Source organism: Nerophis ophidion, linkage group LG10 (genome assembly GCF_033978795.1).
Source record: "Nerophis ophidion isolate RoL-2023_Sa linkage group LG10, RoL_Noph_v1.0, whole genome shotgun sequence".
Lineage (NCBI taxonomy): Eukaryota > Metazoa > Chordata > Actinopteri > Syngnathiformes > Syngnathidae > Nerophis > Nerophis ophidion.
Window position 1 is genome coordinate 59,022,078 of NC_084620.1, and position 17,735 is coordinate 59,039,812.

General features: G+C 39.9%; 1 protein-coding gene across 5 annotated transcripts in view; it reads right to left on the reverse strand.

Moving 5' to 3' along the window:
• tfec (transcription factor EC) overlaps positions 1-17,735 on the reverse strand; it is a 146,729-nt gene that overhangs the window by 16,220 nt on the left and 112,774 nt on the right. For 3 of the 5 annotated variants that reach the window (XM_061914246.1, XM_061914248.1, XM_061914249.1), the window contains one exon: positions 2,606-2,726. In XM_061914246.1, the coding sequence (XP_061770230.1) occupies positions 2,606-2,726 (121 nt within the window). The remainder of the gene's footprint in view (positions 1-2,605; positions 2,727-17,735) is intronic. The other 2 variants (XM_061914247.1, XM_061914250.1) reach the window with 1 other exon arrangement.

Genomic DNA, 17,735 nt, shown 5'->3' on the forward strand with positions numbered 1-17,735 from the left:
GCTGTGACTCGTTATAAAATCCAAATTGTAAGACATTAAAAATCCTGTGTTACGGCTGCAGAAAAAATTACCGGGGCTGCATCTCCAGGTTGCTGTTGTGTTTTTGTGAGTGACAGGAGGAAATGCTCTGACTCGATATCTGGACCCCAAATATAAGATAACCCCTCTTTTTCAAGATAAAAACTAGTACTTTGTTGTGGCTGCATCTCTCTTATGTTGTGTGCTTGCGTGCATTTGTGTGTGTTTATGTGAATGACAGGAGGAAAAGCTGTGACTCCTTATAAAATCCAGAATATAAAACAGTAAAAAACCTGTGTTATGGCTGCAGAAAAAAATAATGATCGGGCTGCATCTCCAGGTTACTGTTGTGTGTTTGTGAGTGACGGGAGGAAATGCTCTGACTCGATATCCGGGCCCTGAATATAAGATAACCCATCTTTTTGAAGATGAAAACTAGTACTATGTTGTGGCTGCATTTCTCTTACGTTGTGTGCTTGCATGCATTTGTGTGTTTATGTGAATGACAGGAGGAAAAGCTGTAACTCGTTATAAAATCCAGATTATAAAACAGTAAAAATCCTGTGTTACGGCTGCAGAAGAAATAATGATCGGGCTACATCTCCAGGTTACTGTTGTGTGTTTGTGAGTGACAGGAGGAAATGCTCTGACTCGATATCCGGACCCTGAATATAAGATAACCCATCTTTTTCAAGATAAAAACTAGTGTTATGTTGTTGCTGCATTTCTCTTACGTTGTGTGCTTGCATGCATTTGTGTGTTTATGTGAATGACAGGAGGAAAAGCTGTGACTCGTTATAAGATCCAGAATATAAGACAGTAAAATCCTTTGTTACAGCTGCATATAGAAATAATGATTGGGCTGCATCTCCAGGTTACTGTTGTGTGTTTGTGAGTGACAGGAGGAAATGCTCTGACTCAATATCCGGGGCTATTCTCGAACCCCGAATATAAAATAACCCCTCTTTTTCGAGATAAAAAATTTAGTACTATGTTGTGGCTGCATCTCTCTTACGTTGTGTGCTTGCCTGCATGTGCGTGATTATGTGAATGACAGGCGGAAAAAGCTGTGACTCGTTATAAGACGGTAAAAATCCTGTTACGGCTGCGGTAAAAATAATGACCGGGCTGCATCTCCAGGTTACTGTTGTGTGCTTGTGAGTGACAGGAGGAAATGCTCTGACTCGGAACCCAAATATAAGATAACCCCTCTTTTTCATGATAAAAACTAGTACTATGTTGTGGCTGCATCTATTTTATGTTGTTTGCTTGCGTGTATTTGTGTTTTTTTATGTGAATGACAGGAGGAAAAGCTGTGACTCGTTATAAGATCCAGAATTTAAGACTGTAGAAATCCTGTGTTACGGCTGCAGAAAAAATAACTATCGGGCTGCATCTCCAGGTTAATGTTGTGTGTTTGTGAGTGGTAGGAAGAAAAGCTCTGACAAAGAACAATTAAAAAAAATAATAATAATTTTTTGATCTGTAAAATTCAGGTCAATACAATATTGTTTCCCTTTGAAGTTTAGTTATTGTGTTGGTATGACACAGATAGGTGTACCTAATAAACTGTCAACAAAGTCTCCTTGAACCCATCATTTATCATAACGATCGGGCTGCATCTCCAGGTTACTGTTGTGTGTTTGTGAGTGGCAGGAAGAAAAGCTCTGACAAAGAACAATTAAAAAAAAAAAAAAAAATGTTGATCTGTAAAATTCAGGTCAATACAATATTGTTTCCCTTTGAAGTTTTCCTTTGAAGTTTAGTTATTGTGTTGGTAGGACACAGATAGGTGTACCTAATAAACTGTCAACAAAGTCTCCTTGAACCCATCATTTATCATAACGATCGGGCTGCATCTCCAGGTTACTGTTGTGTGTTTGTGAGTGGCAGGAAGAAAAGCTCTGACAAAGAACAATTAAAAAATTTTTTTTTGGGGAGATGTGTAAAATTCAGGTCAATACAATGTTGTTTCCCTTTGAAGTTTTCCTTTGAAGTTTAGTTATTGTGTTGGTAGGACACAGATAGGTGTACCTAATAAACTGTCAACAAAGTCTCCTTGAACCCATCATTTATCATAACGATCGGGCTGCATCTCCAGGTTACTGTTGTGTGTTTGTGAGTGGCAGGAAGAAAAGCTCTGACAAAGAACAATTAAAAACATTTTTTTTGGGGAGATGTGTAAAATTCAAGTCAATACAATATTGTTTCCCTTTGAAGTTTTCCTTTGAAGTTTAGTTATTGTATTGGTAGGACACAGATAGGTGTACCTAATAAACTGTCAACAAAGTCCTTGAACCCCATTTATCATAACGACCGGGCTGCATCTCCAGGATAATGTTGTGTGTTTGTGAGTGGCAGGAAGAAAAACTCTGACAAAGAACAATTAAAAAAAAAAAAAAAAAGTTTTTTGATGTGTAAAATTCAGGTCAATACAATATTGTTTCCCTTTGAAGTTTCCCTTTGAAGTTTAGATATTGTGTTGGTAGGACACAGATAGGTGTACCTAATAAACTGTCAACAAAATCTCCTTGAAGCCATCATTTATTTATAAGGTCTGATGATTATATGCCATATAAGTGCATACCTGTGTATTCCCTTTTTACTGTGAGCTTTGTGGGGTTAGATGTGGGACTCAGTCCACCATTAGGGGGGTTCATACCTTGTTCACCCCCATACACGTCCAGCATGCTGTCACTGAGGGACACCTGAGGAGTAAAGGAGACTTGTTTTAAATCGTGGTTCAGGACAAATGAAGAGATGGGAGACTTGCAGGGGAGATGGAGGACCCTGCCCTCCCACAGCAGGGGGTCCACATGCTAACATCTTATCTTGCATCACAATGCATAAAAACAACTGGGACGAGGCCAGGCGGGGTCCCGGCTAGCTGTGACCTCCCCTCATGCCAGCATTGCACTCAACAGAGATGTGCTCTGTCATGAAAATCGATGTTCCTTTTCCTTGCTTCATCGCAGTTTTAGTGATGGCTTTTTCACGGACCAGAGGTCAATGGTGCATGTATGTGTGTCTAAATACTAGGGGTGCACAAAACAATCGATTAACATCTGAAACACGATTCTTGGTCATCCTGATTCTAAATGGATTCATAATTTGCTTTTAAACCATTTTTTAAAAATGTTTTTTTCTTAATAAAAAAAAATTTGATCAATATTTATATATTTTTTTATAATTAAAAAAAATTTATAATGTTTTTTTTCATAATAAAACAAAATTGATAAAAATGTATATTTTAATTAAAAAATTTAAAATATATATGTATATATATATTAGGGGTGTGGGAAAAAATCGATTTGAATACGAATCGCGGTTCTCACGTTGTGCAATTTAGAATCTATTGTCTTTTTTTTTTTTTTAATCGATTTTTTGGGGGGATTTTTATTTTATTTATTTATTTTTTTTAAATCAATCCAACAAACCACTACACAGCAATACCATAACAATTTAATCCAATTCCAAAACCGAACCTGACCCAGCAACAGAGCAATTGAGAGGAGACACAAACACCACACAGAACAAACCAAAAGTAGTGAAACAAAAATGAATATTATCAACAACAGTATCAATATTAGTTATAGTGATTAAAAATCCCTCATTGACATTATCATTAGACATTTATAAAAATAACAAAAAAGAACAATAGTGTCACAGTGGCTTACACTTGCATGGCATCTCATAAGCTTGACAACACACTGTGTCCAATGTTTTCACAAAGATAAAATAAGTCATTTTTTGTTCGTTTAATAGTTAAAACAAACTTAAATTATTGCAATCAGTTGATAAAACATTGTCCTTTACAATTATAAAAGCTTTTTTAAAAAATCTACTACTCTGCTAGCATGTCAGCAGACTGGGGTAGATCCTGCTGAAATCTATGTATTGAATGAATACAGAATCCTTTTGAATCGGAAAAATATCGTTTTTGAATCGAGAATCGCGTTGAATCAATATATAATCGAATCGGGACCCCAAGAATCGATATTGAATCGAATCATGGGACACCCAAAGATTTGCAGCCCTAATATATATATATATATTAGTGAATTATATTTACTTAGCGCTTTTCTCTAGTGACTCAAAGCGCTTTTACATCGTGAAACCCAATATCTAAGTTTTATTTTTAAACCAGTGTGGGTGGCACTGGGAGCAGGTGGGTAAAGTGTCTTGCCCAAGGACACAATGGCAGTGACTAGGATGGCGGAAGCGGGAATCGAACCTGCAACCCTCAAGTTGCTGACACGGCTGCTCTACCAACCGAGCTATACATACATACATATATATATATATATATGTATATATATATATATATATATATATATATATATATATATGTATGTATGTATGTATGTATGTATGTATGTATATATATGTATATAAAATATAAAAAATTTTTTAATTTATTTATATACGTTTATAGTAGTGGTGTCAATCTGTGCACACGGGTCGACTACAAAAATCATGGCATTAAAAATAAATACAACTTCAGATTGTTTTCTTTGTCTTAGTTTGGCCAAAAATAGTACAAACTGAAAATATTACAATAAAAATATAGAAAAAAAATTACCAACAGTGGAAAAGTGTAGATCCATGAAGGAAAGAAGAAAGTGAATGAATGTTTATAACTGAAAACATTTACATATGCATCATTTTATTTATTTTTTCAAAATGTTTATGAATTAAATAAAGTTTGTGACAACCTTTTCCCAAAACACAATATAGAATGTGAGATACAACAGGATAATGCATACATTTATCATTTGTTTTCAAAACGGTTACAAACTATTGGGACCTCAAAGATTTACTGTGGGACCCCATTTCTATGACTAGATGGGGTCCCTGGGACCCCATTTTGAAAATTCCTAGCGGCAACACTGATTGGTGTGTGCTAAACAGCAGCAGGCGGCTGTGGCCTGTGGGCCGGTTCTAATACTGCTCAAATATCATCCCGGGGGCCATTGATAACTCATTCTGACCTGTTATTGCGAGAATCAGTTGGAATCAATAATTGTGTTGAATCGAATCATCGTCCCAGGAATCGGATCGAGTAGTTAGGTGCCTAAAGTTCCATGGGCAACATGTGTAAAAGTCATTCAGTTTATTCCAAACTTGCCTGGAAAAGTCGGAGTCAACAAGTAAACGCCTGAATTGCGATTCTTATTTAACCGATTCTAAATGGAGTCATAATTTTTTTTAAACCGATTAAAAATCATACATTTTCTTGATTTAAAATAAAATATAAAAGCATATACATATAAAGTACAAGCCAAAAGTTTGGACACCTTCTCATTCCGTGGGTTTTCATTATTTTCATGACTATTTCCATTGTAGATTGTCACTGAAGGCATCAACACTTTGAATGAACACATAAGGAATTATGTACTTAAAGTCCTACTGAAATGAGATGTTCTTATTTAAACGGGGATAGCAGCTCCATTCTATGTGTCATACTTCATCATTTCCCGATATTTTTGCTGAAAGGATTTAGTAGAGAACATCCACGATAAAGTTTGCAACTTTTGGTCGCTAATAAAAAAGCCTTGCCTGTACCGGAAGTAGCAGACGATGTGCGCGTGACGTCACGGGTTGTGGTGCTCCTCACATCTGAACATTGTTTACAATCATGGCCACCAGCAGCGAGAGCGATTCGGACCGAGAAAGCGACAATTTCCCCATTAATTTGAACGAGGATGAAAGATTCGTGGATGAGGAAAGTGAGAGTGAAGGACTAGACAAAAAAAAAAAGACTAGGGCAGTGGGAGTGATTCAGATGTTATTAGACACATTTACTAGGATAATTCTGGAAAATCCCTTATCTGCTTATTGTGTTACTAGTGTTTTAGTGAGATTATATAGTCCGTGGATGTCAAACTTTGGCCCTTGAGGCAATATTAAATTAACATTAGAGCTGGCCCGCCGCTGTAACACCGCATTCACCACTAATACTCATACTCGTCAACCCTCCCGATTTTCCCGGGAGACTCCCGAAGTTCAGTGCCGCTCCCGATTTCCACCCGGACAATAATATTGGGGGCGGGCCGTAAAAGCACTGCCTTTGGCGTTTTCTACATGTCGCCACGTCCGCTTTTCATCCATACAAACAGCGTGCCGGCCCACTCACATAATATATGCGGCTCATACACACACACAAGTGTATGCAAGGCATACTTGGTCAACAGCCATACAGGTCACACTGAGGGTGTCCGTATAAACAACTTTAACACTGTTCCAAATATACGCCACACTGTGAACCCACAGCAAACAAGAATGACAAACACATTTCGGGAGAACATCCGCACCGTAACACAACATAAACACAACATAAACACAACTGAACAAATACCCAGAACCCCTTGCATCACTAACTCTTCCGGGACGCTACAATATACACCCCCGCTACCACCAAAACCCGCCCCAACTCAAACCCGCCGCCGAAAAGAGGCATTCAATTCGTATCTTTATTTTATATGCCATTGATATTTTTTTATTATTATTATTAAAGGATTAATTTGTTCAACCTCGGCCCGCGGCTTCGTTCAGTTTTACATTTTGTCCCACTCTGTATTTGAGTTTGACACCCCTGATATAGTCGTACCTGAAAGTCGGAGGGGTGTGGCCACGGGTGTGGTGACCGCCAGTGTCTCTCAGGGAAGCCACACAGCTGCAGGTGGACGCAAGCCCCGCTCATAACTACGGTAAGAGCCGACTTATTACCACAACTTTCTCACCCAACCTGCCGGTTGACATGTGGTTGGGAACCATGTTCGCTTGACCGCTCTGTTCCATAGTAAAGCTTCACCTTCGGGAATTTTAAACAAGGAAACACCGGCTGTGTTTGTGTTGCTAAAGGCGGCCGTAATACACCGCTTCCCACCTACGTCTTTCTTCTTTGACGTCTCCATTACTAATTGAACAAATTGCAAAAGATTCAGCAACACAGACGTCCAGAATACTGTGGAATTATGCGATTAAAGCGGACGACTTATAGCTGGGTTCGGGCTGGAAAAAAATGTCCGCTACAACCGGTGACGTCAAACGCACGCCTCATCATACCGCAACGTTTTCAACAGGATACTTTGCGGGAAATTTAAAATTGCAATTTGTAGCTGAGATAGGCGCCAGCGCCCCCCGCAACCCCAAAAGAGAATAAGCGATAGAAAATGGATGGATGGATAAACTAAAAATGCCCATCTCTGCCCTTCGCAAGGGACCCTCTTCGAAACACGATCTTTCGAAAGGATTCCTGCGGTCCAATCCAACCGTGTTCGCTTGACATCTCTGTTCCATAGTAAAGCTTCACCGTCAGCTTTCAGGAATGTAAACAAGGAAACACCGGCTGTGTTTGTGTTGCTAAAGGCGGCCGCAATACACTGCTTATCACCTACATCTTTCTTCTTTGATGTCTCCATTATTAATTGAACAAATCGCAAAAGGTTCAGTTACACAGAAGTCCAGAATACCGTGTAATTATGCGATTAAAGCAGACTACTAATAGCTTGGATCGTGCTGGAAAAAAATGTCCGCTACAACCGGTGACGTCAAACGCACGCCTCATCATACCGCAACGTTTTCAACAGGATACTTTGCGGGAAATTTAAAATTGCAATTTGTAGCTGAGATAGGCGCCAGCGCCTCCCGCAACCCCAAAAGAGAATAAGCGATAGAAAATGGATGGATGGATAAACTAAAAATGCCCATCTCTGCCCTTCGCAAGGGACCCTCTTCGAAACACGATCTTTCGAAATGATTCCTGCGGTCCAATCCAACCGTGTTCGCTTGACATCTCTGTTCCATAGTAAAGCTTCACCGTCAGCTTTCGGGAATGTAAACAAGGAAACACCGGCTGTGTTTGTGTTGCTAAAGGCGGCCGCAATACACTGCTTATCACCTACATCTTTCTTCTTTGATGTCTCCATTATTAATTGAACAAATCGCAAAAGGTTCAGTTACACAGAAGTCCAGAATACCGTGTAATTATGCGATTAAAGCAGACTACTAATAGCTTGGATCGTGCTGGAAAAAAATGTCCGCCACAACCGGTGACGTCATCATACCGCGACGTTTTCAACAGGATACTCCGCGGGAAATTTAAAATTGCAATTTGTAGCTGAGATAGGCGGCAGCGCCCCCCGCAACCCCAAAAGAGAATACGCGATAGAAAATGGATGGATGGATAAACTAAAAATGCCCATCTCTTCCCTTCGCAAGGGACCCTCTTCGAAACACGATCTTTCGAAATGATTCCTGCGGTCCTATCCAACCGTGTTCGCTTGACATCTCTGTTCCGTAGTAAAGCTTCACCGTCAGCTTTCAGGAATGTAAACAAGGAAACACCGGCTGTGTTTGTGTTGCTAAAGGCGGCCGCAATACACTGCTTATCACCTACATCTTTCTTCTTTGATGTCTCCATTATTAATTGAACAAATTGCAAAAGATTCAGCAACACAGAAGTCCAGAATACCGTGTAATTATGTGATTAAAGCAGACTACTTATAGCTTGGATCGTGCTGGAAAAAAATGTCCCCCACAATCATCATACCGCGACGTTTTCAACAGGTTACTTCGCGGGAAATTTAAAATTGCAATTTGTAGCTGAGATAGGCGCCAGCGCCCCCCGCAACCCCAAAAGAGAATAAGCGGTAGGAAATGGATGGATGGATAAACTAAAAATGCCCATCCCTGCCCTTCGCAAGGGACCCTCTTTGAAACACGATCTTTCGAAATGATCGCTGCATAATACACTGTACTTTGTGTGTGTGTGGTCCAATCCAACCGTGTTCGCTTGACATCTCTGTTCCATAGTAAAGCTTCACCGTCAGCTTTCAGGAATGTAAACAAGCAAAGCTGTGTTTGTGTTGCTAAAGGCGGCCGCAATACACCGCTTCCCACCTACGTCTTTCTTCTTTGACGTCTCCATTATTAATTGAACAAATTGCAAAAGATTCAGCAATACAGATGTCCAGAAAACCGTGTAATTATGCGATTAAAGCAGACGACTTATAGCTTGGATCGGGCTGGAACAAAATGTTCGCTACAAGCGGTGACGTCAAACGCACACGTCATCATACCGCGATGTTTTCAACAGGATACTTCGCGGGAAATTTAAAATTGCAATTTGTAGCTGAGATAGGTGCCAGCGCCCCCCACGATCCCCAAAAGAGAATAAGCGGTAGAAAATGGATGGATGGATTAACTAAAAATGCCCATCTCTGCCCCTTCGCAAGAGACCCTCTTCGAAACACGAGCTTTCGAAATGATCGCTGCATAATACACTGTACTTTGTGTGTGTGTGTGGTCCAATCCAACCGTGTTCGCTTGACATCTCTGTTCCATAGTAAAGCTTCACCGTCAGCTTTCAGGAATGTAAACAAGCAAAGCTGTGTTTGTGTTGCTAAAGGCGGCCGCAATACACTGCTTCCCACCTACAGCTTTCTTCTTTGACGTCTCCATTATCAATTGAACAAATTGCAAAAGATTCAGCAACACAGATGTCCAGAATACTGTGGAATTATGCGATTATATCAGACGATTTATAGCTGTGATCGGGGCTGGATCAAAATGTCCTCTACAATCCAATTTAAAATTGCAATTTAGTAAACTAAAAAGGCCGAATTGGCATGTGTTGCAACGTTAATATTTCATCATTGATATATAAACTATCAGACTGCGTGGTCACTAGTAGTGGCTTTCAGTAGGCCTTTAACAAAAAAAAAGGTGAAATAACTGAAAACTTGTTGTATATTCTAGTGTCTTCAAAATAGCCGCCCCTTTGCTCGGATTAATGCTTTGCACACTCTTGGCATTCTCTCGAGCACACCTGCGAAGTGAAAACCATTTCAGGTGACTACATCTGGAAGCTCATGGAGAGAATGCCAAGAGTGTGCAAAGCAAACAGAGCAAAGGGGGGCTATTTTGAAGAAACTAGAATATAAAACATGTTTTTAGTTATTTCAGCTTGTTGTGTGAAGTACATAACTCCATAGTTTTGATGCCTTCAGTGACAATCTACAATGTAGATAGTCGTGAAAATAAAGAAAACACATTGAATGAGGAGACACTGTGTCCAAACTTTTGGCCTGTACTGTATACATATAATTGTGAATTATATTTTATATAGCGCTTTTTCTCAAGTGACTCAAAGCGCTTTACATAGTGAAACCCAGTACCTAAGTTACATTCAAAACAGTGTGGGTGGCACTGGAAAGTGTCTTGCCCAAGGACCCAACGGCAGTGACTAGGATGGCGGAAGCGGGAATCGAACCTGCAACCCTCAGGTTGCTGGCACGACCATTCTACCAACCGAGCTAAACCGCCCGGTTTAGTCTGCCCGGACTGAAATTATATGTAAAGTTGAGGTTTCTGTGGTTTATCGATTATCAATCAATCAATCAATCAATCAATGTTTATTTATATAGCCCTAAATCAGTGTTCAATACCGGGGTAGAGCGGAATATACACTATATTGCTATAATTATTTGGCCACCTGCCTTTACTCACATATGAACTTGAAGTGCCATCCCATGGAATTGTCCAACATGTTTTGATATCCTGGATCATTCAAAGTTCATTTCACTGGAACTGAGGGGCCAAGCCCAACTCCTAAAAAAACCAACCTCACACCCTAATTCCTCCTCCACCAAATTTCACACTCGGCACAATGCAGTCCGAAATGTAGCCTTCTCCTGGCAACCTCCAAACCCAGACTGGTCCATCAGATTGCTGGATGGAAAAATGTGATTCATCAGTCCTGAGAAGGCGTCGCCACTAGAGATGCGCGGATAGGTAATTATATCATCCGCAACCGCATCACCAAAGTCGCCATCCACCCGCCGTCCACCCGAACCAACATTTTATCAGGATCGTACCCGCCCGCTGAAATACATCAGAGGTCAGCCGCCTTTACCACTCACAGAGCTATTTAAACCTGTTTCACAGAGTAATGAAGACAATTGGAGCCGCTAACGTTCTCACGACTATCCAATAGCGTTCATCCTGATGACAAGAATAAGGGCGTGCTGTGAAGCCATTGCCTTTGACACCTTCAACATGCACGAACCGATTGTTGGTCCGGCAACATGTGTGCAGCTTCCGCAATCACACGTACAAGATTGAAAGGCATACTGGGTGACACAGAGTACACAAATGGTTGTGATATAAACAATTTTAACACTCTTAGTAATATGCGCCACGCTGTGAAGCCACACAATACAAAATTGACAAACACATTTCGGGTGAACATCCTCACAGTAACACAACATAAACGCAACACAACAAATACCCAGAATCCTTTGTATCCGTGAGAATTCTTGAATATATTTTACGCCCCCAACCCCGCCCACCTTACCGACGCACAGGGGGGTGGGGGTGGGGGGGTGGCGGAATTTGCTGCTAGCGGGGTGTATAAAATAGTCAGGAAGTGTCATGGATACAAAGGATTCTGGGTATTTGTTCTGTTGCATTTATGTTGTCTTACTGTGAGGATGTTCTCTCGAAATGTGTTTGTCAATCTTGTATTGTGTGGCTTCACAGCGTGGCGCATATTACTAAGAGTGTTAAAATAGTTTATATCACAACCATTAGTATACTCTGTGTCACCCAGTATGCCTTCCACAAAGCTCTCTGCGTACTGTACGTGGGCTAATTGGAAGGTCCCGTGAAGTTTGCAGCTCTGTAGCAACTGACTGTGCAGAATGTCTTTCCAGTATGTGCTTCAGCAGCCACTGACCGCTCTCTGTCAGTTTACGTGGTCTACCACTTGGGGGCTGAGTTGCTGTTGTTCCCAAACTCTACACTTTTCTTATAATAAAGTTGACTTTGGGATATTTAGGAGCAAGGAAATTTCACGACTGGATTTGTTGCACAGGTTGCATCCTATGACAGTTCCAGGCTGGAAAACCATTCTTTCACATTTGTTTAAAGAAACAGTCTCCATGCCTAAGTGCTTGATTTTATACACCTGTGGCCGGGCCAAGTGATTAGGACACCTGATTCTCATCATTTGGATGGGTGGCCATATACTTTTGGCAACATAGTGTACGTTAGGTCAGGAAAAAACACAGAGGCTATTTCATCCCTGATTAAATAGCCTCTGTGTTTTTTCCTGTCCTAACGTATGTAATTATATTATGTATATATTTTTCATAGTTAAAAATAATATAGATCTTTTTTTTAACTTTTCTTTTAAGTCTGAGCATACATTTTTAAAAATAAGTTTTTAGGATACATCTACATCAGGGGTCACCAACCTTTTTGAAACCAAGAGCTACTTCTTGGGTACTGATTAATGCGAAGGGCTACCAGTTTGATACACACTTAAATAAATCGCCAGAAATAGCCAATTTGCTCAATTTACCATCCATCCATCCATTTTCTACCGCTTATTCCCTTTCGGGGTCGCGGGGGGGGCGCTGGCGCCTATCTCAGCTACAATCGGGCGGAAGGCGGGGTACACCCTGGACAAGTCACCTTTAATAAATAAATCTATATGTATAAAAAAAAAGGGTATTTCTGTTTGTCATTCCGTCGTACATTTTTTTTCCCTTTATGGAAGGTTTTTTGTAAAAAAAAAACCACTTATTTGAACGGTTTAAAAGAGGACAAAACACAAAAAAAATGAAAATTGAATTTTGAAACATAGTTTATTTTCAATTTCGACTCTCTTAAATACAAAATTTGAATCATTTAAAAAATAAAAAAAAGAATTTATGGAACATCATTAGTAATTTTTCCAGATTAAGATTAATCTTAGAATTTTGATGACATGTTTTAAATAGTTTAAAATCCAATCTGCACTTTGTTAGAATATATAACAAATTGGACCAAGCTATATTTCTAACAAAGACAAATCATTATTTCTTCTGGATTTTCCAGAAAAAACATTTTAAAAGAAATTCAAGACTTTGAAAGAAGATTTAAATTTGATTCTACAGATTTTCTACATTTGCCATGATATTTTTTTAAAATTTTAATCATAATAAGTTTGAAGAAATATCTCACAAATATTCTTCATCGAAAAAACAGAAGCTAAAATGAAGAATTAAATTCAAATGTATTTATTATTCTTTACAATAAAAAAAAAATCAATTTACTTGAACATTAATTTAAATTGTCAGGAAAGACTTAAAAGGTAAAAAGGTATATGTGTTCAAAAATCTTAAAATCATTTTTAAGGTTGTAGTTTGTTCTCTAAAATTGTCTTTCTGAAAGTTATAAGAAGCAAAGTGAAAAAAATAAATTAATTTATTCAAACAAGTGAAGACCAAGTCTTTGAAATATTATCTTGGATTTTCAAATTCCATTTGAGTTTTGTCTCTCTTGGAATTAAAAATGTCGAGCAAAGCGAGACCAGCTTGCTAGTAAATAAATACAATTTCACAAATAGAGGCAGCTCACTGGTAAGTGCTGCTATTTGAGCTATTTTTAGAACAGGCCAGCGGGCGACTCATCTGGTCCTTACGGGCACCGCATTGGTGACCCCTGCCTTAAAGGCACTGCCTTTGCGTGCCGGCCCGATCACATTTCATTTACCATGAATTGATTAACGTGGACCCCGACTTAAACAAGTTGACAAACTTATTGGGGTGTTACCATTTAGTGGTCAATTGTACGCAATATGTACTGAACTGTGCAATCTACTAATAAAAGTTTCCAATCCAATCCACTTAATTTATATAGCACATTTAAACAACAAAATGTTTCCAAAGTGCTGCGCAACAATATTCAAAACATTCAAATACTATCCTGAGCTCCTCAAATGACTGAATAAAAACAACAAATAAAATAAGATAAATAATAATAAATGAATACATATAAAAACAATATAAAATATAGGCGCCAGTGCCCCCCGCAACCCCATAAAGGGAATAAGCGGTAGAAAAATGGATGGGATGGATGGATTAAAAATGCTTTTAAGGGTGAAACCAATTAAAACAGTCAATAGAAATCAACATTTTAAAACACAGAGGGCAACAGAGGGCGGTTTAGCTCGGTTGGTAGAGTGGCTGTGCCAGCAACTTGAGGGTTGCAGGTTCAATTCCCGCTTCTGCCATCCTAGTCACTGCCGTTGTGTCCTTGGGCAAGACACTTTACCCACCTGCTCCCAGTGCCACCCACACTGGTTTGAATGTAACTTTGATATTGGGTTTCACTATGTAAAGCGCTTTGAGTCACTTAAGAAAAAGCGCTATATAAATATAATTCACTTCACTTCACAGAGGACCACACAACTCACGTAGTGTTAAAAGCTAGAGAATAAAAATAGGTCTTAAAACGAGACTTAAGAGTTCACTGTGACAATCAATCATATCTACGGCTTTTCACGCACACACACACACACACACACACACGCACGCACACACACACACACACACACACACACACACACACACACACAGATGAATGCAATCATACTTGGTCAACAGCCATACAGGTCACACTGAGGGTGGCCTTATAAACAACTTTAACACTGTTACAAATATGCGCCACACAAGAATTTCGGGAGAACATCCACACCGTAACACAACAGAACAAATACCCAGAACCCCTTGCAGCACTAACTCTTCCGGGACACCTACAGTATACACCTGTGTTACCCGCTAAACCCCAACCCCCTAACCCCGCCCACCTCAACCTCCTCATGCTCTCTCAGGCAGAGCATGTCCCAGATTCCAAGCTGCTGTTTTGAGACATATTAAATAAAAAAATAATGCACTTTGTGACTTCAATAATAAATATGGCAGTGCCATGTTGGCATTTTTTCCCCCATAACTTGAGTTGATTTATTTTGGAAAACCTTGTTACATTGTTTAATGCAGGGGTTCCCATTACGTCGATCGCGAGCTACCAGTCGACCGCGGGGGGTGTGTCAGTCGATCTCCAGCCAGGCTTTTAAAAAAAATAGACCTAAAAATGAGTGATCATCAATCTTCACCAAGACGTCACGTAAATGACATTCACGGTACCGGAGGGTCTTGTGAGATGACGCTGGCCGCTGCAAGATCATTATTATGAAAATATGACCGAGAGGAAGGCGAGAAACACTTTTTATTTCAACAGACTCTCGCGCCGTACCTTCCGTCAAAACTCTAAAGGCCGACTGCACATTTCCTATCTTCACAATAAAAGCCCTGCTTCATGCTGCCTGCGCTAACTAAATACAGAGTCTCGGAAAACTGGCGTGCACAAGCGATCCCTCAGAAAGCTGGCGTGCACAAGTGATGTGCACGCCAGCTTTCCGAGACTCTTATTTTCTTAGCGCAGGCAGCATGAAGCAGGGCTTTTATTGTGAAGATAGGAAATGTGCAGTCGGCCTTTAGAGTTTTGACGGAAGGGACGGCGCGAAAGTCTGTTGAAATAAAAAGTGTTTCTCGCCTTCCTCTCTGTCATTTTTTCATAATAATGAACTGGCAGCAGCCAGCGTCATCTCACAAGACCCTCGGGTGCCGTGAATGTCAATCAAGCAAGCTACGGAATTTGCCGCCAACGTTTTTCTTGTAAAGTGTATGGAAGTTGGATGAATTATATGCCAAAAACCAACCACTTTCATGTGGTATTGTACAGAAAGGACAACTTTTTTTCTCCTCCATTTGAAAATGTGGGCGTTATCATCCTTACTGTCTGATTCCAATCAATGCAAGTCATCAGAATCAGGTAAAACACCAACTTATATTCTTGTCTTCGTGAAAGAAAGACATCTATATGTGTTACACATGCTTGTATATCATTAAACACATTTAACTTGTTTACAAAAATGTCTCTTTCATAAATAAATAAATATAAATGATATATATAAATGAGGTAGATCCCCTCGAGTTGGTCGATTGAAAAGTAGCTCGCCTGCAGAAAAAGTGTGGGCACCCCTGGTTTAATGCATCCAGCGGGGCATCACAACAAAATTAGGCATAAAAATGTGTTAATTCCACGATATCGGTATCGGTTTTTGATTGATTGATTGATTGATACTTTTATTAGTAGATTGCACAGTTCAGTACATATTCCCTACAATTGACCACTAAATGGTAACACCCCAATAAGTTTTTGAACTTGTTTAAGTCGGGGTCCATATTCATCAATTCATAGTACAAATATATACTATCAGCATAATACAGTCATCACACAAGTTAATCATATCGGTAATTAAGAGTCGAACAATATCGGTATATCGGCAAAAAAGCCATTATCGGACATCTCTAGTAAGAATGTGTAATAGTCAAGCTTATTTGGTAACAAAGGAGTCCCTCCTTTCCAGCATGTAAGGACAGAGGAAAGAAAACAGGAGTGCATTTTTCTGCCGCTATCTCAGCAAAGAAGGAGTTTCTTATCAAAACCCCAACAGTTCACAACAACTCCTCCCACCCCCAGATGCTAACGTGGTTGAACTGATAGGTTCCGTCACGGTATCATTCTAGAACCGTGTCACAGTGGGCTTTCCTTTCAATGTGTGCAACTCTGCAAAAACTGAAATCTAACTATGATGAAATGTCTCAAATAAGGGTGATATTTGCTTATTTTCTGTCCGATAAGAATTCTTCTCACTAAGCAGATTTTATGTTGGTGTTTTACTTGTTTTAAGTGTTTTGGTCCTAAATGATCTCAGTAAGATATTACAGCTTGTTGCTGAGATTTGATGACCTATATTGAGTAAAACATGCTTGAAAGTATTTTTGTCCAAAACACCAAAACGGTCAAAAGTCCCAATTTGGTCCAAAATACCTCCCCAGGTTCCAGGCCCACGAGTCCCACCGCCAACCGCACGAGTCCCGGGATGCAAAAATCCCACCCAGCAAAGTCCCACAGCAAGTGGGGGAGAAAAGTGACAAAAGTCGTCAAAAGTGTGCAAAAATGTTCAAAATACCAAGTCCCAGGATTCTGTGAATGTTGTCTGTGTTGGCCCTGTGATGAGGTGGCGACTTGTCCAGGGTGTACACAGCCTTCGGCCCGATTGTAGCTGAGATAGGCACCAGCGACCACAATGGGAATAAGCGGTAGAAATGTATGCTTGGTATTTTTATCCATTTATCTATGTACTTATGTTTTTATGTAGGATTTTGCACTGAATTAGTTTGCAAGGGACGGCGTGGCGCAGTGAAAGAGTGGCCGTGCGCAACCCGAGGGTCCCTGGTTCAATTCCCACCTAGTACCAACTTCGTCACGTACGTTGTGTCCTTGAGCAAGACACTTCACCCTTGCTCCTGATGGGTGCTGGTTAGGGCCTTGCATGGCAGCTCCCTCCATCAGTGTGTGAATGTGAAACAATTAGTTTCCTCAGTTCCCAAACGTTAATTGAGAGTTGTTAAAAGAAAATGTGATGTAACACAATGGTGAACATGCCCTTTCCCAACTACTTTGGCACGTGTTGCAGCCTTGAAATTCTAAGTTAATTATTATTTGCAAAAAAAAAACTAATTTATGAGTTTGAACATCAAATATCTTGTCTTTGTAGTGCATTCAACTGAATATGGGTTGAAAATGATTTGCAAATCATTGTATTCCGTTTATATTTACATCTAACACAATTTCCCAACTTATATGGAAACAGGGTTTGTATATCATTAAGCTTTCGAACTTTCTTGTAAAAATCTCCTTCCACGTCTGTCTCTGACACCCACATTTCAGGCTCTGTGGAAACGCTCCCCACCCACACTGCTTGGTGCCGCGTCTGACCTGCTGTGACGTAGATTACCATGGTAACTAGTAGGGTTGTA